Source organism: Camelus bactrianus, chromosome 8 (assembly GCF_048773025.1).
Source record: "Camelus bactrianus isolate YW-2024 breed Bactrian camel chromosome 8, ASM4877302v1, whole genome shotgun sequence".
Classification (NCBI taxonomy): Eukaryota; Metazoa; Chordata; class Mammalia; order Artiodactyla; family Camelidae; genus Camelus; species Camelus bactrianus.
In genome coordinates, this window is record NC_133546.1 from 77151846 (window position 1) to 77177664 (window position 25819).

Consider the following 25819-nt stretch of genomic DNA (forward strand, 5'->3'; position numbering starts at 1 on the left):
TAATAAGCAGAAGTTTCTGGAAATTCATATTTAACCACGTGGGTCAAGAAACAAATGAAAATGTAGCCCACTAAGGAGCAGTTCTTCATGGGAAATGAATGTAAGCTTGATGTTCATGTAGGTAAAGTGCTGAGAGACCAATAAATATAAAAAGCCAACACTGTACGAACTCCTGAAGATCGGTTACTTAAATCCAACTCTACTTTGTAAAAAGTCCTTACTCAAACAATACCAACTATACTTGCCTGCTACAGGGCACACATAACCACATCAGAGCCTCAAAGCTTGACTCCCACAAAATAAAATGTTTAAACCTGCTTTATAGCAGGTTGGGCCCAAAATCCACAGTCCTAATGTGACCTAAAAAGAAGTCATTTGTTCTCCCTAATCCCATGCCTTTCAAACCTCCCCCTATTCTCTTTCATTTTTTATTGAAGTGTAGTTGTTTACAATGTTAGTTTCAGGTGTACAGCAAAGTGATTCAGTCATACACATACATAGCTACATATATATATACTTTCTTTTCATATTCTTTCCCCCTATATGTCTCTGTAAGAAACTGAGCATAGTTCCCTGTACTCTACAGTAGGTCCTTGTTGTTTATCTATTTTATGTACAGTAATGTGTATCTGTTAATCCCATACTCCTAATTTATCCCTCCCTGCCTTTTCCCCTTTGGTAACCATAAAAACTCCTCCTATTCTTAAAACTATTCTCTAACATTCTGCTTTTCCTCCCAAACTTTCCTCAACATCTCTCAGTGGCTCTTCCACCATAATCAACAGAAAAGACATTTTCTCAAAAGTTAGTAACCACCCCACAAATTCATGAATCTCAACTCCATACTCACTCTGGTTATAAGCAATGTCAGAACAACTCATAACTTATTTGGAAAAAGATCAGATTGGATGCATATCTATTGTAGCATATTCCAAGATAAACTCCAAATAAATCAAAGATTTAAATCATATAAGATCCATAGACACTGGATGGCGGAAATAGATAAATTATCTTGTAACCTTGGAACTAGAAAGGCTTTTCTAACTATAACTACAAATACAGAAACCATAGAAGAAAATATTGATAACTTTAGCCTGTATAAAATGTTTTTAAGATATGATTAGAGTACATAAAATCAAAGACTACTGCATACTAAAACAAAAGAAAACAAACAACAAGCAGAGTCAAAAAATAAATGTAGGAAAATATTTACAGCTATCAGAGACAAAAAGTTAATCATCTTAAACTGTAAGGAGCTCTAGAAACCCAGAAGAAAAATCCAACAGCCCAGTGGAAAATAAAGGATGGAAAATTAATAGGCACAAATAGTCCACAGAAAAAGAAACACACACGTGCCTTTTCAACATACTCAGTTTCACTCATAACAAAGAAATACAAATGACAGCATCTTCTCACCTGTCAGATCAGTAGAATTCCAGAATCTGACCGGTTACTTTTGTAGTGAGACTGAGAGGAGACCGGTACAGAAACTCCACAGGAGCGTACAGAGGTATTGCCCTTACGGAAAAGTGTCACTATCTACGAAAATTACACAGCACTTACTCTGTGAGCCAGGAATCCTCCTTCCTGGTCTTCCCATCAATTTGTAGTGAGTAATAAGTATAGCTGAATAAACTGGGAATACAATCAAGAAGGTCTTTCAATATACCTACCAAAGGATCCAAGATATAGTAAGTCAAAGAAAACAGATGTTACAACATTTCATATCTAGTGTGATACTTTTTTGTGTAAGAAAAAGAGAAAAATAGTATATATTCATTCTGCTTTTATGTATATAAAGAAATGTTGGAAGAGTTTTTTTAAAAGAATAAAATTGCTGATAGTAAGTAGAGAAAAAGTAAACAAGGACAAGGGTAAGGAGCGAGATTTCTCTTTATGTCATTTTGTCTCTTTATGTCATTTTGATATTTCACCCAAATAAATATATTAACTATTCAAAACCTGAATAAAAAGAACTGTTACCTGCACAGAGTGAGCCCAGTGTAAACGCTGGCTACTGTTAATATAATTGCATAGGAGTATCAGGATGGGTGGATCCGCTCATATAATGTGCAGTTGTGCAAAATTTCACACCTACTCAAGGCTTTTTTATCATTGAGAAGAACAATGCCAGAGATAACTTACCATAGGATTTCCATGTGAACGTCCTCCGTCCTAGGCTGATGTAGCATGGACTAGCATTTTTTAACTCTCTTAACAAAGCCCTATCCTAAATGAAGATGTTCTGTGTTCTGCCTTAATTTGCCCTCTCTACCTTTCTTTAATTTTAAACTTGGAATTTTAGTTGTACCTACTCAAGAGATTGCCCAAGGAGATTGAATGAGATAATGCAAGTAAAACACTTAGCTTAGTGCCTGGCATGCAGTAAATACTCAGCTGTTAGTCGTATAACCTGAGTTATAAAAATAATGGGTTCACCTTCTGCACTGTTGGTGGGAATATAATTTGGTGCAGCCATTATGGAGGACAATATGGAGAATCCTTAAAAAACTGAAAATAGAGTTAACCTATGATCCAGCAATCCCACTCCTGGGCATATATCCAAAGAAAACTATAATTCCAAAAGATACATGCACCCCAATGTTCACAGCAGCACTATTTACAGTAGCCAAGACATGGAAACAACCTAAATATCCATCGATAGATGACTGGATAAAAAAGTTGTGGTGTATATATACAATGGAATACTACTCACCCATAAAAAAGATTAAAATAATGCCATTTGTATCAACATGGATAGACTTGGAGATCATCATTCTAAGTGAAGTAAGCCAGAAAGAAAAAGAAAAATACCATATGATATCACTTATATGTGGGATCTAAGGGGAAAAAAAGACACAAATGAACTTATTTACAAAACAGAAACATATTCATAGACATAGAAAACAAACGTGGTTACCAGGGGGGAAAAGGGGTGGGTAGAGATAAATTGGGAGTTCAAGATTTGCAGATACTAACTACTATGCATAAAATAGATAAACAACAAGTTTCTTCTGTACAGCACAGGGAACTATATTCAATGTTTTGCAGTAACCTATAATGAAAAGGAATATATGTGTGTACATGTATGACTGAAACATGATGCTCTACACTAGACTGACGCAACATTGTAAATTGACTATACTTCAATAAAAAAGGAATGCAAATCTTTAAAAAATTTTAAGTGATGGGTTCAGTATTATCTCTGATCAATCCAAGAATTGACAAATACAATCAGAAAAAAAACTTATCATTTCAGTAAAACCTCTTTGTACGTTTTTGCTGATAGTTTTTTCTTAAATTATCTCCCTCAATACTAAATTCCTAGAATTTAAGAGTCTGTGTATCTTAAATAAGAATAAGTTTTAGTTTAAAGAAGAGAAGTTGGGGAGGGAACCAGGCCAGGTACTTTTGAGTCTAGAGCTCTTTAGATGTGATCATTTCAGACACGGTTGTGTTACGGTACCTAAAGAATATTGGGTTAATAAGACTGGTTTTGTAGCTTTGTTTTTGACTGATTGTTAATTACAGCTTAACCTACATTTCTCACAGAAGGGCTTTCTGGCCCCTTAACTAGGTTAACAGAGCCTGCACTTTGTTCCCTATATTTTTCCCATCTTAACATGTGTCACCCCAGATTTTGGTGACTCTGTCTAGTTCTTCCGTTCCAACTGTCCTCTCACCTCTGTGCCGGCAGGGGTCATCTCTCTTGTCCACTCCATCTACGGCCCACCATGCCCTTTACCACTAGAAGCCCAGGTCCTAGCAGTCTCTGGACATAATAAATGCTTATTGAGTCAATTAAAAAATTCCAAAAAATTGCAAGCTGGTAGATATTCACATGCAGAATCTCACCCCCACTGTGCCCTCACTATACAGTGTAAAAACGGTATAAGGAAATCAAGGGGAAAATGTGGCAAATTATCCAAGCAGTGCAAGACAAAAAAAAAAAAATCACATCCTTACCTCGGTTATCAGGAATTTTCAGAGCAATACTTTTTGCCTGACTGTTTTTTGTCTTTTTTTTAATCTAATTCCTTCTGTTCGCTGCTTTAATTTGGTCATGTGGATGTGATGATATTTTTTTTCACAAAGTGCTGATTTTGCATGCTTGTCATTGGAGCCTCCTTTCCAGGAGCCTCTTCTACTCCCACGCTGCCTTTTGCTCAATTCTTTGACTTCTGCCTTTTGCAAAATGTTTGAAATATTTGATTTTAGCTGCTCCTGCAGACTCCAAATGAGGGTTTGAGTGTGAAGGTCACAGTTGTGTAGCTAATCCTTAGGACATTGGCCACTGTGTGACGTTGAAATCCTGCTCTTATCAAGTTTCTGTGGTTTTCCAGAATATTTACTGGGCATTGTGTTAAAATGTGCGCATCCGAAACTGTTTTTGAATTATACTCTCTGGATGCTTCTCTCTGTATTTCGTTTGTGGGAAAATGCCCGCCCCAGTGGTGTTGATCTCAGCTAAGCATCCACAGCCTCTTTACAAAGGATTTTCAAGTTGCAGCATCACATGGTTTCAATAAACCTTGGTTTTTCTTCTCCTTTAAACAGAGCATGTCTTATTCAAAAAGCTCAAGGCAGTGGGAAGGGGATGGACTGTGAAAAGAAAGTGAGCCCAAAGCAGGCTTTGTCCTCATAGCTGCAGGATTTGTTATGAGAGTGCGAGTTTTGTAGTCTGAGCTGCAGCTTCGGGAGTCGTTACCATGAATGCTAATCCTACCTCTGGAAGTGACTTACTGTATCATCTTGTACAAGCATCGCTGGGTTACTGCAAGGACGAGAACAGCGATATACTCTGTAGAGTTCACGAACAGTAACACGTAGAAGCAAATATGAAATTAGAAAGTTCTAAAAACTGCCCTTTATCTAGTGCCAATGAGGGCAAATTTTGCCAAGGATTTGATAATTAAAGATGGAACTTAGGCGAGTAATTAAACACGATCTGTTTGATTCATAATCCCCTGAAAATATAGATAGATGGATGTAACAGACCTGCACGTGACAATCAGTAGGATTTTCAAAACTATAATGAGTGTCAGGTATTTGTGGCTTGTATTTGCTCAAGTTCACTCTTTAAAAATAATTATTTTTATGTTTTATACAACTCTTAAAGGTTATTTTCCAAGATAAACACCAAAGTCCTACTGTATGGCACAGGGAACTACATTCAATATCTTGTAGTAACCCATAATGGAAAAGAATATGAAAAGGAATATATATGTATGTATAACTGAATCACTATGCTGTACACCAGAAATTAGTACAACGTTGTAAACCAAGCATACTTCCGTAATAAATAAATAAAGGTTACCCTCCATTTACAGTTATGACAAAATATTGGCTATACTCCCCATGTTGCACAATACATCCTTGAGCCTGTCTTCAAACTCACTCTTTTAAAACACTATCTTTTCTTTCTTCACAGAAGGAAAAGTCCATTTTCACACCCCAGTGTTTATCCCTAAGGATTTTCCAGAAGCCTAAACTGTATCTATTTCTTATTTCTAAAAATAAGAAATTGTGCATTGAAAAAGATTGAGAGCCAGGTGTACCAGGTAATTCTCAATATCCCCAGATAATACTTAGAATAAATTCCCTTCCATAGGTGTCCTTTGGTTAGTGACATTTTAGATGAAATGGCATCTCCATCTGCCAAATCCAAATAGCAGAGCCTATTCAAAAAGCTCCTGAAGACAGCTTTTCAAAAACTTTTACTAGTAGGTGATGATTCACTGTAACCTGCATGTCATCTGAAAGTATCAAGTTTCACATAAGTATCACGTGGAAGAAAAATTACATAAGCCAACACTACTAAACATAAATGGATGCCAAGCTTCAAAAAGTTATGTGACTGCTTAGAGTAAGTCCAAAACAGGAGTATTGAAGTTAGGTATTTTGTTTTCACTCTGTAAATATAACCCTATAAATGACATCATTGTTTCATTATTAGAGCATGACCATTCAGGTGAGCACACTGAACAAGATATCTAAGCCTTAGATTTCATCATAGGGTGTTAGGGGATTTCCAGGAGAAGTTTTGACTATGATCACTCCTTGGTAGAAATCCAAATCTTTTTATAGACATGAAGCCAAATACCGGTATGGGGCTGTGTGAAGTCGAAACTGACTGCAGGTTTGCCATTTGGTATGTATGAAAATAGGCACTAGGTGAACAGTTTAAACATCTGAGGACATCAGCGTGCAAAACTGCTGCTTCTAAAAGCCATCCTTGTACTTTCTATATAAAGGAACATAATATCAAGCCACCATGTCATTGCCCTAAAACATGCTCTGAATCATCCAGAAAAACCGTGACTTCTCATCCTTTTGATTTTTTGAGGACTGATGGGATTGCACCTAGGTGATTTACTCAAGGTACAAGCGTTGCCTTAAATAGGATATTTGCCTCCACCTAGTTCACAGCGATTCTCTGAGGACAACTGCTTCTTTCCTGTTTTATAAACACAGAAACACTGCTTCCTTACACTTACATCCTCCAATCTGTAACCCACATCTGAAATTAAACATCTTTGATCACACTCTGAAGCAATAGTTTCAGTATATGACTGATATTGGAGATTAGTCCTGTGGCATAAAACACACACACACCTGTTACCTGACTCTATAACTCTGACTTCTCCCCAAACCCCAGCCTCTCATACTGTCTATGTGATGTCTAGAGGGCATCTCAAAATTGACAAGGCACCCCCTCAGATAGCCCTCCTTTTGCTCCCCGCTGCAACCACAGTCATCCCCCATCTCCACAAATAGCCTTCATTCACTCAGTTGCTCAGGCCAAAAACCCTGAAGTCACCCTTAGATGCCCTTCTGTGTGCCACACTTTGGCAAGTCTCAACACCTCCACCTTCACGTGTCCCGGATCCAGTCCCTTCTGGGGTCCTTCTAAAGCTGCTCTCACCCTTTGTCCCACCATGGTAGTGTCCTCTTAAACTGGCCTTGTGACTTCGTGTCCAAATAAAGAACATACCACTTAGAATTCTAGAAACTCGGAGTTAGAAAGCCTCCTGGGACTTCCCACTTCAGTCCACCTCACTTTGAAGCCATGGAAACCATCCCTGAGAGGGAGGTCGTGACAGCGTGGGTTAAGGACAGAACTGATGGTTAAGCCAGGCACTGTCCAGTGCCCTTTATTCTTCCACACTTTGTATCTCTGTTCCTTTTGAGAGGTTAGGATTTTGCATTCATAGGAGAACACAGTGGAACCACACAACTTCAGTTCCTCCCTGTCTTGCTGTTTTGTTGTCAATCCAGCATCTGGCACAGGATATATACATGGTACATTGAAAACTTACAAGTTCCTGCAGCACCGGTCCCTCCTAGATGGGACAGACTGACCACTACTCTATTATAGTCTTCTCTCCCACTGGAAAAACTTCAAATATAAAAATTTGTTAATACGATTTCTGCTAAATTTATATGAATGCCAATCATCTGGAAGTGATTATTTTCCCTATTCTTAATAATACTTTATTTCTTGAAGTTTCACATTTAAGCCTTGGTTGACTTGCCTACATCCCTGTTTGCTAGGAGTATCTGGGCACTCTCTCACCAAGCCCACACTCACCACCTCTGTGTCTCCTTCGAGGGCCATGATGGAGAAGGATTGGAATAGAATCTGTGTGCTAAGCACCGCACAGAGCCCTGTTCACCCGAGACACTCGTTAAATACCCTTTTCCCTTCATTCCCTCCACTGACTAGATAAATGATCTTGGCCAATGGGCCAGCTTCCTGGGTCATTGTTTCTTATTTTAAATAAATAATAAGAGAGGGTCTAGCTCAGCAGTAGAGCACACGTTTAGTATGCATGCGGTCCTCGGTTCAATCCCCTGTCCCTCCATTAAAATAAATCAACAAATAAACCTAATTACTTCTCTCCCCCTACAAAAATCCCAATAAATAATAATTCTCCTTTTTCTCACTACAAAAGCAATGAACGTTTATTATAGATCATTCGGATAAAAGTTATATGCATTAAGAAACTATTTCCACCACCCAAAGATAATCACTGTTAACATGCAGGTAGAGGTACTTACAATATTTAGTTTTATATACGCTATAAGAATACATAATCCTTTCAGGGGCAAAATTGGTATCAACCTGTGTATCCTGCTGTGCAATCAATTCTTTGCAAAATGATGTATTGGAGGAAAATTTTCTTAGCTCATCAATATTCTGAAACGTGATCTGTTGTTCCACAGTTATCCATGGTAATACTATTACTACTAATAATAAATTATATAAAATTTATTATGTGTTAACACTGACCTAAGATCTTTCGAATGTGTTAACTTATTTAGTTCTCACAACATCTGTATGATATAGATGCTTTTATGATTCTCATTTTACAGATAAAGAAAATGAGGCAAGTATAGCACAGGGAACTATATTCAGTTTCTTTAATAACATATAATGGAAAATAATCTGAAAAGGAAATACATAGATGTATATATATGTATAACTGAATCACTTTGCTGTACACCTGAAACTATCATTGTAGATCATCTACACTTCAAGAAAAAATTCAAAAAAAAAAGAAATTGAGGCACAGAGAGGTTCAGTAACTGAATCCACGTAACCCAGGTTCTAAGAGGGAGAGCCAGGGTTGGAATTCAGACAGACTAGCTCCATATGCTCCGGGATAGAAAGAATATTGTTTTCAATGAATCCATTTTATTAGCGATTTGAATTGGATCTATTTTTTTATTTTTGTAGTAATAGTGTAATAAGCCTTCTTAGGCAAATCTTTATTGACATCTATAATTTTTTCACTAGGTTAAATTCCTAGAACTAAAATTGCTGAAATAAAAGGTTTCAAATAGTTAATACTTTTGGAATATAATGCCAAAGTCCCCTCCCCCTGAAAATTAAACTACTTTATTGTTATACAAAATCTTCATGAAAGAACTTTTTCTTCTCTTCCTTGACAATATTGACTGTTTTTTTTTTTTTTAACTTTGTCAGTTTGGTAGGTTAAAATGGTACCTCACTACTATTTTAAATTTCAAAACTAGAGATTATAAAGCACTTCTTTCCATAATTTATTGGCCATTTTTACTTCTTCCTAGGGCAAATTTATATGTATGCCTTCAGTCCAGTTTTCTACCAGTACAGTTTATTTTTGCATATGAAGGATATTAATGGCATTGGTTTTTATTAGCAAGGAAAGAGAAAAGTACTTTCATACATTGTTAGTGATAGTTGACAACATCATTTGGATGGTGTTTGGATGTCAAAATGCAATATGCCCCAACATTCATTCCAACAATCCAATGTCTTGGAATTTATCCTTAAAAAGAAAACCTACAGAGGGGAGGCTATATAGCTCAAGTGGTAAAGTGCATCTTAGCACGCATGAGGTCCTGGGTTCAGTCCCCAGTACCTCTTCTAAAAATAAATAAATCTAATTACCCCCCCCAAATAAAATAATTAAATAATGCAATAATTTAAAAATAAATAAAACATTAAAAAAAAGAATACCTACAAAAATAGACATACTGGGCTATTCACTTCAGCATAATTTTAATAGGAAAAATTAAAGTAACCTAAAGTTCATTCATCAGGAATTAGCTAATTAAATAAATTTACTTCTTACCTTATACACATGTATAAGATTTTGCTATTTTCCAGCAGCTGCTGCTTTTATAATTTTAAAACATACATTACATTAAAGTTATCCAGAGTGTGACTAAAAGTGAGGCCACTGAAAAGAGCCCAAGGATACAGAACAAAAAGATGGTGAGAGAAATAGTCATCAAATATGGAGCCTTTGTCCCATTTCTGTTTTGCCTAGAGATACAAAGTGACATGAGAAAGTGTAAGAGGGAAATTTATATTCGTTATTAGGGGAAACTTTCTGAGGCTCTTAATATAATTTACAAAAATTTTTAAAGCGTAAACTCTCCAGACCGTCTCTAGATGTCAAGCCGTACCCTCTCTGTGGTTTACCTCTGGAAAATGTTTCTCTCCTTACAATGACTACTTTCAAAGTGCTCAGCTGTGCTTTGTTTAATCCATATGATTTCATTCTTCCCATTATGATTTTAAATTAAGCCAAGTGTACTAAAATATACTTTCTTTTTTTTTTATTCTTTTTTTAAAATGCTATTTTTTTTATTTGGGGAGTAATTGGGTCTTTTACTTGTTTATTTATTTTAATGGAAGTACAGGAGATTGAACCCAGGACCTTGTGCATGCTAAGCATGTGCTCCACCACTTGAGCTATCCCCCTCCCCCACAAAATACACTTTTCAACAGGTGCATTATGTCGTGTAATTGTAGTGACAGAACCCAGCCTGTCAAGTTCAGATGTGCGGTTGAGCTTGCTTTGAGCGCATCTTTGGGTTCACCATAGGGGAACCTTGGATGTGAATCCCCACCTTATAATGACGGCTTTTCAGTTTTTCCATGGCCAGTCCCTTTGACACAGAGTCCACAAAGATCAATTTATAATGGTTTTGCTGACCAATACTGGAGCAGAGCTGGAGTCTACTGATTAGCTCTGGTACAGTCCCTCTGTGTCTCAAAGGTCACTTTGTTCAAATCTTTGCCATCTCCTCAAATCTCAGGAATTCATCCATAAATCATTGTAAGTGATTCAGTACAGTATGTGTGCCTACTTCCTAATACCTTATAAGCCTGTATTTCATGTGTTGAATGGGCTGCTTGTAGTCAATAAATATTTCCTCACTTAGTTCCCCTCTGTTTCTGCTGGGAGAAGTGTTTAAGAGCTCACGATTATATGCTGCTTTTTTTTTCATGCACTTTGAAGCTCCTCCTTGTTTATTAGCAGTTCTATTTCTTTCTCTAACCTCATTTTCTCTTGATGTATCCATAAAAGTACCATTTGTTTTAATATCACTTTATTCCTGCTTTATTCTGCCTGCACGTCTTGCTTTCCTAAAAGCTGTATGCAATAACAATTTATTCTTGCTTTAGAACCACCTGCTTTTGCAACCTGTCCCTTTCTCCTCCCCCTACCCCCACAGTCTCCCAATCCAGGTCACTCTGATTTACTTTATCAGAGGAATGATGTCCCATAACTCTTCAGGATGCAACTTTGGAGTCAAGTAAAGGTCAGCTCAGCTGCTTAAGGATGTTGTACCTTGGTTAGTTGACCCCTGCAAGCCCCAGGTCTTCATTTGCAAGAAGATGCTAATAATTCTATCTACATCGTAGGGTTATTTGGAGGACTAAGTAAAATAAGGTATATCAGGTTTTCCCAACCTTGGCACCACTGACATTTGGGACTAGGGAAATCTCTTTTCAGGGAGCTGTTCTGGGCATTGTAGGATGTTTTGAAGACCCTGACCTCTGCCACTGGATGCTAGTAGCAACCCACTCCCCAGTTATGACAACCAAATATGTCTCCAGACATTGACAGATGTCCCCTGGGAGGCAGAACTGTCCCCAGTGACAATCACTGGTATACACAGAGCATTTAGCACAATGCCTGGAACAGAGTAGGAACTTGATAGATGTTTGCAGTAGATTGACGATCAGATGGATTAATGCATATTCATTTCTAATGCAAGTGTCTGATATGATGCTTGACCCTCAATTAACTGCTTAACACATGAGCAGATAAACAAATTAATCTGAAGCCAGTGGGCTTCGAGGGCTGTCTATAGTTCCTACATTATACAAAAATGTGCTATGTCCCCTTAAAACAACGCTCCTATGTTGCAAAAACATTTTAGACAATTAACTAATCACATAGCTTAAGCTTTTCTATCCAGGTTTTCCCCAGCTTTGTTGAAATTTAACTGACACAAACATTGTGTAAGTTTAAGGTATACAACCTATTGATTTGGTACACATATATACCTTCATTATGTCACATAATTACCATTTATTTTTTGTGGTAAGAACATTTAAAATCTACCCTTAGCAACTCTGAAGGATATAACACAGTACTGTTGAGTACAATCACCATGTATACAATAGATCCCCAGAACACAAGATTGTTTTGGCTGTTTAGGGTCTTCTGTGATTCCATACAAACTTAGGACTGTTCTATTTTTGTGAAAAATGCCATTGGACTTTAATGGGGATTGCATTGAATCTGTGTATTGCTTTGAGTAGTATGGACATTTTAACAATATGAATTCTTCCAATCCATCAGCATGGACTGTCTTTCCATTTATTGATGTCTTCTTCAATCTCTTTCATCAATGTTTTACACTTTTCACTGAGCAGATTTTTCACCTCCTTGGTTAAATTCCTTCCTAAGTATTGTATTCTTTTTGATGATATTGTAAATGAGATTTTTTTTCTTAATTTCTTTTCCTTAGATTGTTGTTAGTGTACAGAAACACAACAATTTTTGAATATTTCTTTGGTGTCCTGAAAATTTACTTAATTTATTTATTATTTCCAAGGGGGATTTTTTGGTTTAGTGTTTAGGGTCTTCTATAAATAATATCTTATCATCTGCAAATAGTAACAGTTTTACTTCTTTCTTTCTGATTCAGATGACTTTATTTCTTTTACTTGCCTAATTGCTGTGGCCAGGACTTCGAACACTATGTTGAGTAAAAGTGGAAAGAGTGAGCATCCTTAACTTGTTCCTGATCTCAGAGGGAAAGTTTTCTGTTTCTTTATCATTGAGTATGATGCTTTATGTGGGCTTCTTTTATGGCCTTTTTTACACTGAAGTACATTTCCTCTGTGTCCATTTTGTTGAGAGTTTTTAACCATGAAAGTATATGAATTTTGTCAAATGCTTTTTTTGCATCTATTGAGATGATTATATCATCTTTATCCTTCCTTTTGTTAATATGGTGCATCACATTGATTGATTTACAGGTGTCAAACCATCCTTGCATCCCTGGAATAAACCCTTCTTGATTGTAATGTATGAACCTTTTAATATACTTTTAAATTCAGTTTGCTAAGATTTCATTAAGGGCTTTTACATCTATACTTATCAGGGATATGTAGTTTTATTTTCTTGCTGTATCCTTGTCTGTTTTTGGTATCAGAGTAATGCTGACTTCTGTAAATGAGTTTGGAAGTGTTCTTTCCTCTTTTGTTTTGTTTTGTTTGTTTTTGAAGAGTTTGAAAAGGATTGATATTTATTCTTTAAATGTTGGTGTAAGTCACCAATGAAGCCACCTGCTCCTGGACTTTTTTGTTTGTTGGGAGGTTTTTGATTACTGATTCTATCTCATTGCTAGTAATTGGTCTGTTCAGATTTTCTATTTCTTCATGATTCAGTCTTGATAAGTTGTATGTTTCTAGGAATTTACCTATTTCTTCTAGGTTGTCTGTTTCATTGAGATCTGTTTCTGAACGTTTATCATGTTCTTTTGTTTGGAATATATTATTCTGTTTCTTCATGTCCCTTGACTCTCTGTGTTAGTTTCTGTGCATTAGATAGAATAGCCACCTCCCCAGTTCTTGACAGACTGGTCTTGTGTAGGAGTTGAACATCATCAGTGAGCCTAGCCTTTGCTTCTGGCTGTCTCTAAAACTGTTGTGTTTGTCTCACCACCTCCCCTATTCTTTGTGTCTCCCAGGAGTTGAAGGCATGCCAAGACCCATCATGTCCCAAAGGGGAAGATTGCAGTCAGCTCCTTAGCTGAAGGGCAGTTGGAAGCTGGACCCTCCAGCAGCAGCTAGGAAAGTAGGTGATTAGACCCTGCCCAGGGAGAAAGTGGGCATTTTTACCTGTTCCCTCTGTACTGGGCCCAGTTATATAGCCATGGAGTAGGGAGGGGGGTTGCAGGGCTCCTGAACCCAGTAAGAGCATCTTCTTTCTTTGCTATAGTCCTCTGGGACTCCTGAATGCAAGTTCTGTTAGCTATCAAAGCCAGCTGATACGGGGGGTTTTCTCTCAAGCAGCAGCCTCAAAACCTGGGGAGCCAGATGTGTATTAAAGCTCCTACAGGGATATCCTGGCAACTTGGAGCAGGCTAGAGGGAAAGGGCAGGGGAAGTGTCCACTGGCTACTCTCCATATTTTGAACTGCAGTTACACACTAGATGCAGGTAAAGTTAGAAGCCTGACCATCAGGCAGTAGCATTTTTTTTTAATTGGGGGGGGTGATTTGATTTGCTTATTTATATTATTTTTTACTTAATGTAAGTACTAGGAATCGAACCCAGGATCTCGTGCATGCTAAGCATGCACTCTACCACTGAGCGATACTCTCCCCTGCCAGGAGCAGCTTTTAAAGCATGCAAATAAAATCCTTTCAAAAGATTGGGAGGTGGGCGTTTCTGCCTACACACTGAGCCAGGGAAGTGATAGATGATGTGGGGTGATGGCTGCTGTGGGGTGCTCACCCCCATTAACCAGCTTCTTTGTTTGCTACAGTCTTGTGGTGATCATGGGTGCAGAGCTAGGTTTTTGGGGTTCCATCTCTCTGATGGGAGTCTTAAAAATTGGGGTGCTAAAGGTGAGATTCACACCATTAGGCTCTCAGGGGAAGCTGGCAGTTTGGGTTCCCCTTCATTTGTACAGCACTGGGATAGAAGTGGGGTTTATGGTGAGAGTGTCTCATTCAGCCTTTCCTACCTGCCTTGATGGGAACATTTTTCTCCTTTGCCTACAATGTGTAGGAGCCGCTTAGCGCGCATCCCAATTCCCTTCAGAGGAAACTGCGGTTCCTCTGGTGTGTGTGGAAGGAGGTGTTCAGGAGTCTCCTGTGATGGTTTAAAGACCACACCTACCCAACTTAATAAAAGGTCAACCTTAGTGAGATTTGCTTTTTAGAAGCACTAATGGATGACGGCAGTGAATTATGATGTTGCAGTAGAAGTCAGTGCTGGTTTGGTTAACTTAAGAGTCTTTTAGATTGATGTTCCAATTATTAAGCCACTGAGGTGGCAAGAGAACAAAGCTCAAGCTACTTTTAAATATTTATTAACCCAAGTTGATTCTATAAACATTTATCAGATGCCTACCATGGTTCAGGCACTGCTCTAGATACTTATAATACAAGACTCGAACCTTGTGGAACCTCATGCAAAGTAACAAACTACAAAAATAATAAATATAAATTAAAAGTAAAGAGTATCCATAATTTCTAAAATATTAACCTAGGAAACATCTAGGTGGCACTGACACAAAATTCCAGTGGGTGACCGTAACCCAACCAGAAACATTTTTGTGACCGCGTTCGTTGTTTGCCATGTGGTTGCTCATTTTTTATTTCATTCTGATCTGAATTACAGTGAGGGTATTAAATCAAATCTGTGGTTCCCTTTGCATATTTTGTGACTTGAAACACTTAAATTATGATTCACTGTGTGCGTAATTTTTTTAATTGTCTCAGACCTACAGGATTCTTTTTACTTTGTCAAGGTTTTGTCTAATGAACTAACTCTGTAGCATCCTTTTTGCGCTGCAGTGTAACAGCTCTATAGCTGATCTTTTAAAACTAATACATTTTGTGTGTGTCTCACTTTTTTCACGTGTACAATATCTGTAGAATGCCTGATCAACACGGTTGTTACAAAGACTGAAATAATATAACATTTGTAAGAAAAACCTAGAACTAAAGAAAATACCTCATAGGAACTTTCTTTCCATTTATGAACTTTGTGACTTTATTTTTTTTATTGTTGTCAGTTTACAATGTTGTGTCAATTTCTGATGTACAGCATAATGCTTCAGTCATACATGTACATACATATGTTCCTTTTCAGATTCTTTTTCACTATATGTTATTACAAGATATTGAATATAGCTCTCTGTGTTATGTAACAAAAACTTGTTGTTTATCTGTTTCATCTACAGCACTTAGTATCTGCAAATCTCGAACTACCAATTTATTACATAGTAAATTTAAAGTCTGTATTTTCTACACTTCTACTTATTTGCTTATTTCAACTACTTCTAATATTTTAACATAGTAAATAGGGAATCATACTTTTTTCTTTCCTTTGTACACTTGTGATGAAGCAGGATAACAATGAGAAATAAAAGCAAAATATATATTCAGCAGGGCCATTGAAGGAATGTCTTTTTGTCAACCACTTGTCTTGGGACTAAATCCCTCCAAGGTGAAAACAAGAGAAGTTTTCACACTTGATTCTTTTTTTCAGTTTTTTTTTTTTCCTGATTTCAAAAGACAGTTTCATTGTTACAAAATTCCAGCACTACCAAAAGCAGTAACTTAGAAAGTGAGAAGTCCACTCATCCACATGCTCACCCCACCTCTCCTCCCCCAGAGAGAACGGTAGTGTCCTCTGTACACTCTCACGTGTTTTTCCTAGTTGTGGGATATATGTTTTGTTAAAATGAGAGTATGTTGTACATACTGCTTTGCAACTGAATTTTATTCACTTAATGTCTTTGGTGTCTGCATTAACATATGTAGTTCCTTTTCATTTATTATGGTTACAGAGAATGATAACTCAAGGATGCATTTGTGGCTTTCCATGTACCTAACCACAAAGTCACACCATGTTCAGATCCGACTGGAAAAAATTCCTCCAGCTGACCCTTGTGCTCCCAACCCCTGACCCTCTCTCTCCATGCCCTGACCTAGAAGAGACACCAGGAGAGTGGCTCAAAGGTCTTCTCAGTCCGCACCAGGGGACCAGACCTTTCTGCGTGCAGGAATGAAGGATGAAAACAGTCACAGAGCAGTTAACCCTGAGGAGCACAGAAACATGACCCAGGTGACACCCTTGAAGTGGAACTCATCTCTGGAGTGTGGACACCCTGCCATGCACAGTCCACTTGGAGCAGGAAGGACTTTTTATCTGACGATGATAAGGTCAAGCTGACTTATTTTAAAATGGCCGTAGGAGGCCATTCATTCCCACTTCCTTTCTCCCACTTCAAAGCCTACTTTCCACCTCTCAGATATTTACCACTGGAGCGATTACGTCCTCACTTACCTTTCTGTGCTTTCATTAGCTGCTCGCTCTCTTTTTAGCTTACAAAAGGGCAGACATTTTTTAAGCCAAATGTCAATATGCCAAACATTAAATATCTATTCCTGTGCAATGTACAGTATGTATAATTACATCTTCTATTGTAACAGATATAATATTAATTAATTTGAATACAAAGCACCCACATAATTGGCTCACCAGGTGTACAGAGGACTCTATGCAGAGAGAGTATTCAGCTTAGTTGAGGCCGTTGTTAAACAGTATATAAAGTTGCAGAGTCCACAACATATATGATTTTTTTGCAGGAAGGAGTGACGAGCTTCTTTGGCAAGAAAACAAGAGGTGTTTTTATAGGCAGTGGCACTTTCGTACCTGGACAGGCTGTGATGCCTCGCGGCATCAATCAGGGAGCCACAGCATCCGGGCTGAGACAGAAACTCCTTTCTGCTGACAGGAACAGCAGTGACATCAGGGTTGGGGGTCAGGCTGCCCCACAGTCCTCAGGCGCCCAGAAACACCCAACTTTCTGAGGGCCATTGTCCCATTCTTTGAAGGCTAAGTAGCAGGTGGTCCACAATTGCATAGGTAAAGCATAGGATGGCCAAGGGGTCAGAACTAAGATGACAGGAGATCCTGTTCTCTGCCTTTTCACTCTCCAGCCATCACACAGCCCAGGTAGCACCTTGCCGGGCTGGGGTTCAAGAACTGCTCATTTGTGCCTCAAAAAGGCCAAAATGAACCTTTCTCAAATACTGTTTTGGAAAATAAAACATCCTGGTCATGCTGCTGATGGCTGTTCCAATCTGTTTCTTTCAGATACCATTGTGCTTATCGCTTCAATAGCAGTTGTTTCTGCAAAAACTCAGGGTAATATTTTCGCCACATCTGCGCTCAGAAGTCTCCGTTTCCTGCAGATCCTCCGTATGGTGCGCATGGACCGCAGGGGGGGCACTTGGAAGTTGCTAGGCTCAGTGGTTTATGCCCACAGCAAGGTAAGATTTGCGTTCCAAGTTACAGAGCAAGTTTTCATTTTGGGGGGGTTTGGGGGTTTTTTTTTTTAGCCTTTTCATTGATTGCTGTGGTGTTTGATAAACTTATCAAAACCGAACTAAATCTTTTCAGGAATTGGTTAAAGTCATTTGGGGACACAACGTGTAGTGGATTGTTTAAAAGTCATCATGATGTGTATATAGCTCAGTGGTAGAGCGTGTGCTTAGCATGTACAAGGTCCTGGGTTCAGTCCCCAGTATCTATATTAAAAAAAAAAAAAAAAAGATAAACCTAATTACTCTCCCTCAAAAAAAGAAAAAAAAAATTTTAAAAATAAATTAAAAAAATTTTTAAGTCATCATGAATATCCTAGATGTATGAAAATGAATTGGAATCATGCTTAGATATTTTTCCCTTTTTCAATGATTTTCACCTCTAAAAATCTTTCATTCCTTTTATATCTAGGAATTAATCACAGCTTGGTACATAGGATTTTTGGTTCTCATTTTTTCGTCTTTCCTTGTCTATCTGGTGGAAAAGGATGCCAATAAGGAATTTTCTACATATGCAGATGCACTCTGGTGGGGCACAGTAAGTATAAAAGTCTGTTATTTATTGGATGTTGCGAGATGTTTCCTTTGAATACAGGGCAATGATTCCTATGAGTGGTCTCAATAAAAAATATGAACTTCCTGAAGGGAGTTATACGAAGATATACAGCACCTAAAATTACCTGAAGACCTTCCCCATCTCACCCAGAGATCATCATATTGAGTGAAGTAAGTCAGACAAAGACAAAAGTCATATGATATCACATATATGTGGAATCTAAAAAAAAATGATACAAATTTGATTTACAAACCAAAAACAGACTCATGGACATAGAAAACAAACTATGACTACCAAAGGGGAAAGGGTTGGGAGAGATAAATTAGGGGTTGGGGATTAGCAGACAAACATTACTGTACATAAAATAGATGAACAAGGACCTACTGTACAGCACAGGGAACTATATTCAATTTCTTGTAATAAAAGATAATGGAAAAGAATCTGAAAAGAAAAACTATATATGTATGTATATGTAAAATTGAGTCACTTTGCTGTATACCTGAAACTAATATTGTAAATCAACTACACATCAATAAAAAAATTTTTTAATAAATTTTTTTTAGTTTTTAAAAAAAGTAAAAAAAAAAAAGTCTCCCTGTCACTTAGGTCCAACAAAGTTAATTTCTCTTACAAATCATCAGTAGTATTTCTTGAGTACTAGGCTGTTGCCAAAGTAAAAACAAATTATTTTTTAATTGTGATTAAAATGTTGATAAGCTCATTTGTTTGTTTATTTTCCCTTTGTGAAGCAACAGTTTTAAACAACCAATTGTTATCTAGCTTTGGCACCCATCAAAAATTTTATCTGTGATTAAAGAAAAAAAATGGAATAGTAACTGAATGAAGGTTAGAAGAGTAAAATTATGGTACAAAAAGGGGAAAAGAGAAGAGTGGTAACCATCTGTGTGAGCAAAGATGACAGACACCAAATTTCAAAACTTCCCCCTCAGAAACCTCTTTTTCCTTTATACTGTTGTTAAATGATAGTTTTCCAAACAAATAAAAGTAAAATCTTGGGGGAGGGTACAGCTCAGTGGTAGAGCACGTGCCTGGCATGCACAAGGTCCTGGGTTCAATCCCCAGTACATCCATTAAAATAAGTTTATAAATAAACTTAATTACCTTTTCCAAAAAACAAACAAATAAATGCCATATTTTTTAAAAGTAAAATCCTGACTCTAATACACATAGAAAATAACCATGTGCTAAAAATGTTATTTAATCTTTTTTTAATTTAAGTTATTATTAACAAAGGAACTTCTAAGATATTACAACCAGTTCAAAGGACTATCCAAAGAACAGGAACATAAAGATTAGGAATATTGAAGTGAATGTGCAAATAGAGGCAAACCTGGCTTCTTCCACAGTGCGAGAGGGAACTCAGCGAAACCTCCACTAGACAGAATGTGTTTACTTGTCTATAGACAAGAATGACTGTGCATTGCTCTTAGCTATCTGCAATTTACATAACTGTCAAATAGCTCAAAGGCCATGAAAGATGCAGAGCCCCATGAAACCTGAAACAGATAACACTGAAGAGAGTGCTCTAAACAACACGTAATTTTCCACTGAAGCAAAAGTTGTCTCTGCATTGTAAAGAATTTATAAAGTAGTCATTTACAAAACAGTCATAGGCATGTGCCCTAATAAGAATGTCATAGAATAAAGGAGTGCTTTATGCAGTATACAAACTGCATTTCTTTTTATTTTATTCCTTAAGGCATTCCAAAAGGGAGCTATATGAACATACAACAACAGCATTGATAGCTGTCTGAAGAACTTCCCCATCTCTCTGGTCCAACAAATTTGTCCTCTTATATCATCAGTAATATCTCTAGAGTGCTAGATTGTTCCCAAAACTAAAACCTATTATTTTCTTAAACTGTGGTTAAAACATTGATCAGTTTGTTTTTTGTTTTTTTAATCACTCTTTTTTTTCCTTCCAGTTTAGTTAAGACAGAGTTGACATATAGCACTGTGTACTGTTTTTCGGGGGGGTGGGTAATTAGGTTTGTTTGTTTATTTATTTATTTATTTATATTTAATGAAGGTGCTGGGGATCGAACCCTGCACCTTGTGCTTGCTAGGCTTGCAGTCTGCCACTGAGCTATACCCTCCCCTCTGTCTGTTTGTTTTGTGGAGCACAAACTTATGTTATCAGTTATTGTATTGTCCTATTGTGCTAATCATCGGAAGCTAGTCAGTGAGAACTAGAACCCTCGTCAAGATGATAATTTTCAAGGCTTGTATTAAGCAAAACTTGGTACATTTGCTGGCTGTATAGCAGCAATAAAGTGAATAAGAATTAGAAATATATTCATCTGAAGATTAAGATTTTTTAAGTTATTAGAGCAAATGTCCACAAGATTGTGTCATTGATAACAAAGCCCTCTATTGATTCAATAATTTGATTTCCAATGCCTCCCCGCCCCCACAAGCACTAATAGCCATTTAGAGAGGAGAAAATTGGAAAACTCAAGAAAGAGCCGTCATCTGACAGCCTCAAAATCCCTTCTATATGTAGAGAACAAATGAAATTCTGTGACTCACAGTGGGATGAACTGTGTAAACTCTATGAGCAAACAGGAGGCTTCCCTAGCCAGCAGGAGGGAGACAATGTATCATCCCAGGGTTCAAAGCAATGCTCAGAGCTTAAGTTTAGTGTTTGCTTCTCTTTAGTAATTGTAACATGCTCGAAGGACAGAGACTCTCAGGTGCACCCTCTCCATTGAGATGCAGGTGTCCGCAAAGTCAGCTGGCGGCTCCGCCCCCTTCCTTCCACTAGTCTTACTTTCTTCTTATCACAAATCAGAACTGTTGTAATGTGTGTTCGATGGTGTGCAGGAAACTGAGTCTCCCTCTCACTGAGTCATCAGTTCATTTCTTTGTCCAGAATAACCCACGTTGCGGGTTTCCAAAGGTCATTGCTCTCACCTCATCTACTCATCGATTTCCATTTGAGTCATGGTGTTTTGACTGAAGCTTAATCTGTACTTAACAGGCTCTTTGAATGGCCTAATTATGTCTCTAATTTTTTTTTTAGTCTTGATTGTGGTGGTGGTTTCATGGGTGTATACATCTATCAAAATTCATCAAATTGAAAAAAGATTTAATTTTGAATACAAGAATAAAAATCTTCTAAGATGTCATCATTCTAGGAATGAAAAAAGGCCTTGTTGGTCCATAGGGGGGTCTGTTGATATTAACTAACTCATTAATGAAATCGTCTAAAGCCTAAAAAGACACAAAAAACAAACAAGACAGCTTATTATTTCTATACTTTATAAGAAGAACATATACTAGGTCTCCAATGTGAAGTAAAACAAATTTAGAATACTAAACCTTTAATTATAGACCATAATGAAATATATCTGGATACTTTTTAGTTAAAACTGTCTGTACTGCACGTGAGGGACACCTTCCTAACCATGGAAGTATCCAGAACAAATAAGGAAATGAAAGTGTCCTGAATTGGAGTGTTTATCAGCTCTAAGCTTTGGTGAAAAAAGGAAATCCCCATTTATTTAAAAAAAGAAAGTGTCTGCATAAAGTATAAAACCACAATTTGTGGTCTATCATTGCAGTGTGCCAGTGAATTCTAAACATTAACTGCTAAACTCCATCCATTAAGAAGATGCTGAAGGCTGTCCCCAAAGCCAACTTTTAGAGGAATACACAGTAGGACTAGTACTGCTCAAATCCAATAGCAATTCAGAAAACTTTTATCTCTGAAAATAACTACATACTAGCAAACAATAGTACTCAGCTCATCGAGTGGGATAATTGGTATAAAAGGCCTGTCACTAAGACCATGGCAGATGCCCAATCAAAGATGGTGGCTACTGTCCATACGGACATCACTGTTGTGGATGGAGATGGAGTCACCTTTACAGCGAAAGGGACAAAGAGCTGTATCCTTCCTGGTGGACCCACAGCTTAAGCACAGAAGGGGCTCGGGAACTGGGGGTTTCAATGAAAAGAGGTTCTGGGCTCTGAAGTAACAACTGAAGAGGCATTGATGACAGAGGAAGTGGAGGAGGGGCTGAGGCCCCAGTAGCTACAGCTGAAGAAGATCCTCTGATGGCTGGGCGGAGCACCATTTAATGTCATTTTTTATCGTCATCCTCCTCCTCTTCAGTTGCCTTAGGTTTACTCTGAGACGGGAGGATATAGCTCAGTGGTAGAGTGCCTATTTAGCATGTGTGAGGTCGTGGGTTCAATCCCCAGTACCTTCATTAAAAAAAAAAAAAAAAAAGAAAAGAAAGCTTCTGAAGTAATTTAAGAGCAAGTTTTCCTGGCGTTATTCTTTATTATTATCTCCCTCTTTCCTGTTATTATTTTCTTTCTTTTGATTTGCTTTAGATTTATTCTGAAATAATGTGAGATGTGGTCCTTCTGAAGTAATTTTTCCTGGTAATGACCTATTCTCGAAAGCCTGTTTGTCATCTTCCTATTTACCACTATTCCTGTGATGAAGACAGTGTTATGGTTTTTTTTTTTTTAAAGATGTCCTACAGCAGCGGATAGCATAAATCAACTCCTGAGTAAGCATCTGAATGCAGCCTCCACCAGAGACCACGTGCTTGAAGTGATTACTTCAGTCATGTAGAAGAATGGAATGTCAGCCAGTTAGTCCTAGAATTCATGCTAAAAATCTTAGAGTCTTTCTCCAAGCAAACCGTTTGGAAGACTCTACACATAGTGTGCACTCATAGTGTGCACTCAACAGGGTGTACAGCCCATATAGATGCCATGAGTCCTGTCCCCCTGCAAAATCTAAGAATAAGAAGTGGTACAAATTTGTGGAAAGAGCAAAGATACCCTTGTTCTTGATAATACCAGTTGCTCTTCTGAGAATCAACTCCCCTTAGATTCACCAGGACAAAATGTTTTCTGCAACCTCATATAAGCTGCTGTTTTCTGACTGAGTGGCCAGTACAGTAAATAAAAGTTAAGTATTTCATACCACCAGTGCATTACCTGGCAATATCAAAGCCTTACTTGGGCTATGAGATAACCAACACACCAGTTCCTAATTATTCAAGAATACTATTAACTACCAAGCAAAACTGAGACACACATGCCCCAGCCACTGCCCACCAAAACAGCCTGGCTATTATTAACCTCTACCAGTCCCATGCCTACGTCAATGGCGTGTATTTATAGAATATATTGGTCCTAAGTGTCTCTGGGAGATTCTTTCCTAAGAAGAGTGTTTCTTTAATATTGTCATCTCACACATGACTCTGGATACTTCTGTAAGCGTTATTCCATAAGTATTAGTCCATAAGTATTATTCCACATTATTATTCCATATTGAAAAACACAGAATTACAGTCAGGAGACCTGGGTTCCAGCCCCATCATTGTGATTTAGAGGAGGCGTGATATTAAGCAATTATTTAATATCTCTATAAAACTGAGAAAGTGGTATTACCCAAACACAAAGTGGCTGTGTGTATTTAAATGAGATTAGGGCATGTAGATGTACTTTGCTGAACACAAGACAGATGTTAGTCACAACTATCATTACTTTTTGTTTTTAACAGAAGCACTGGGGATTGAACCTAAGACCTCGTGCCTGCTGAGCATGAGCTCTACCACTGAGCAGTACCTTCCCCTCTCCTATTATTACATATTTGACCATGAGCCTGGAAGAACAACATAGCATGCTAATGCCTGAGCTTCCTGCCATGGCAGAACCCAAATTGTATGATGCCACCACTGCAGGAGTTTCTGACGTTTGAAGATCAAACGTCTTTCCATCCTACTAGTTCAAGGCAACCAAATTTCACAGTTAACTGCACAGGTTCTGTGACCACTCACTGTCTGAAACTAGATGCTCAGGAAGTGGCCCAGAGAAGAGAAGAAAAGCAAAGAAGAGGGGAGGGGAGGAGGGAGGGAAGGGGAGCAGGAGATTGTTGACCACTGTCAACATGACTCATCCTCCCTTACAGGGCCCCCTTAGGATCCCCATGCACTGTTGGTAGGAATGTAAATTGGTGCAGCCACTATGGAAAATGGTATAGAGACTCCTCAAAAAAAGTAAAATAGAACTACCACATGATCCAGCAATTCCATTCCATTTCTCTGGATAAATATATCCAGAGAAAACAAAAACACTGACTGGGAAACATACATGCACCCCTATGTTCACAGCAGCATTAGTAACCAAGATACAGAAGCAACCCAAGTGCCCATCAACAAATGACTGGATAAAGAAGATGTGGGGGATATAAATATAATGGAATATTACTCAGCCATAAAAAAGAATGAAATCTTGCCATTTGCAATAACACGGATGGACCTAGAGGATATTATGCTAAGTGAAATATGTCCGAGAAAGACAAATACTGTTATGATTTCACTTACATGTGGAATCTAAAAAATAAAATAAATGAACAAATGTAACAAAACAGAAACAGAGTTACAGATACAGAAAACAAATGGGTGATTGCCAGAGGGCAGGGGATTCAGAAAGGAAAGAAACAGATAACGGAAACTGAGAGGTACAAATTTCAGTTGCAAAATAAATGAATCAGAGGCATGAAATACATAGTGTAGGGAATACAGTCAATAACTATGTGATGTCTTTGTGTGGTGACATCGTAACTAGACTTATCATGGTGATCATTTTTAAATGTTATAAAAATACCAAATCACCATGTCATGTAACAGTAACTAACATAGCTCTGTAGGTCAATTAGACTTCAAAAACAAACTCATAGAAAAGGAGATCTGATTTGTGGTTACCAGAGGCAGGGATTGGAGGCAGGGAAGACTGGACAAAGGTGGTTGAAAGGTACAAACTTCCAGTTGTAAGATAAATAGGTACTAGAGATGTAATGTACAACATGATAAATATAATTAACACAGCTCTGTGTTGTATATGAAAGTTGGTAAGACAGTAAATCCTAAGTTTTTATCACAAAAATTTTTTTTCTATTTCTTGAATGATGTATCTGTTTGAGATGACAGTGTTCACTGAACTTACTGTGATTATCATTTCATGGTTTATGCAAGTCAAGTCATTGTGTTGTACACCTTAGACTTACACAGTGCTGTATGTCAATTACACTCTACACTGGAATTTGACACAACATTGTAAAATGACTGTAACTCAATAAGAAATGTTAAAAAAAAAAAGAAGAAAAAAGAAAATTAAATAAATAAAATTAAAATTATTTTTTAAAAAGGACCCCCTTAGGGGGAAATTATGCTGTGCTACGAAAATCTACAAATACTATATTCTTAACTTGTTGACATGAATACATTATCTATAAACTACTATTCATAATTACATTCTCAAAGCCAGGCCAATAAATATTTGTTGATTTGTTGCTAAA

The 25819-nt window shown here is 37.6% G+C and overlaps 1 protein-coding gene across 3 annotated transcripts in view; it reads left to right on the top strand.

Annotated features, from left to right (window-relative positions):
* KCNQ5 (potassium voltage-gated channel subfamily Q member 5) overlaps positions 1-25819 on the top strand; it is a 451726-nt gene that overhangs the window by 343825 nt on the left and 82082 nt on the right. For all 3 annotated transcript variants that reach the window (XM_074368770.1, XM_074368771.1, XM_074368772.1), the window contains exons 4-5: positions 17692-17867; positions 18331-18456. In XM_074368770.1, coding sequence (XP_074224871.1) covers positions 17692-17867; positions 18331-18456 — 302 coding nt within the window. The remainder of the gene's footprint in view (positions 1-17691; positions 17868-18330; positions 18457-25819) is intronic.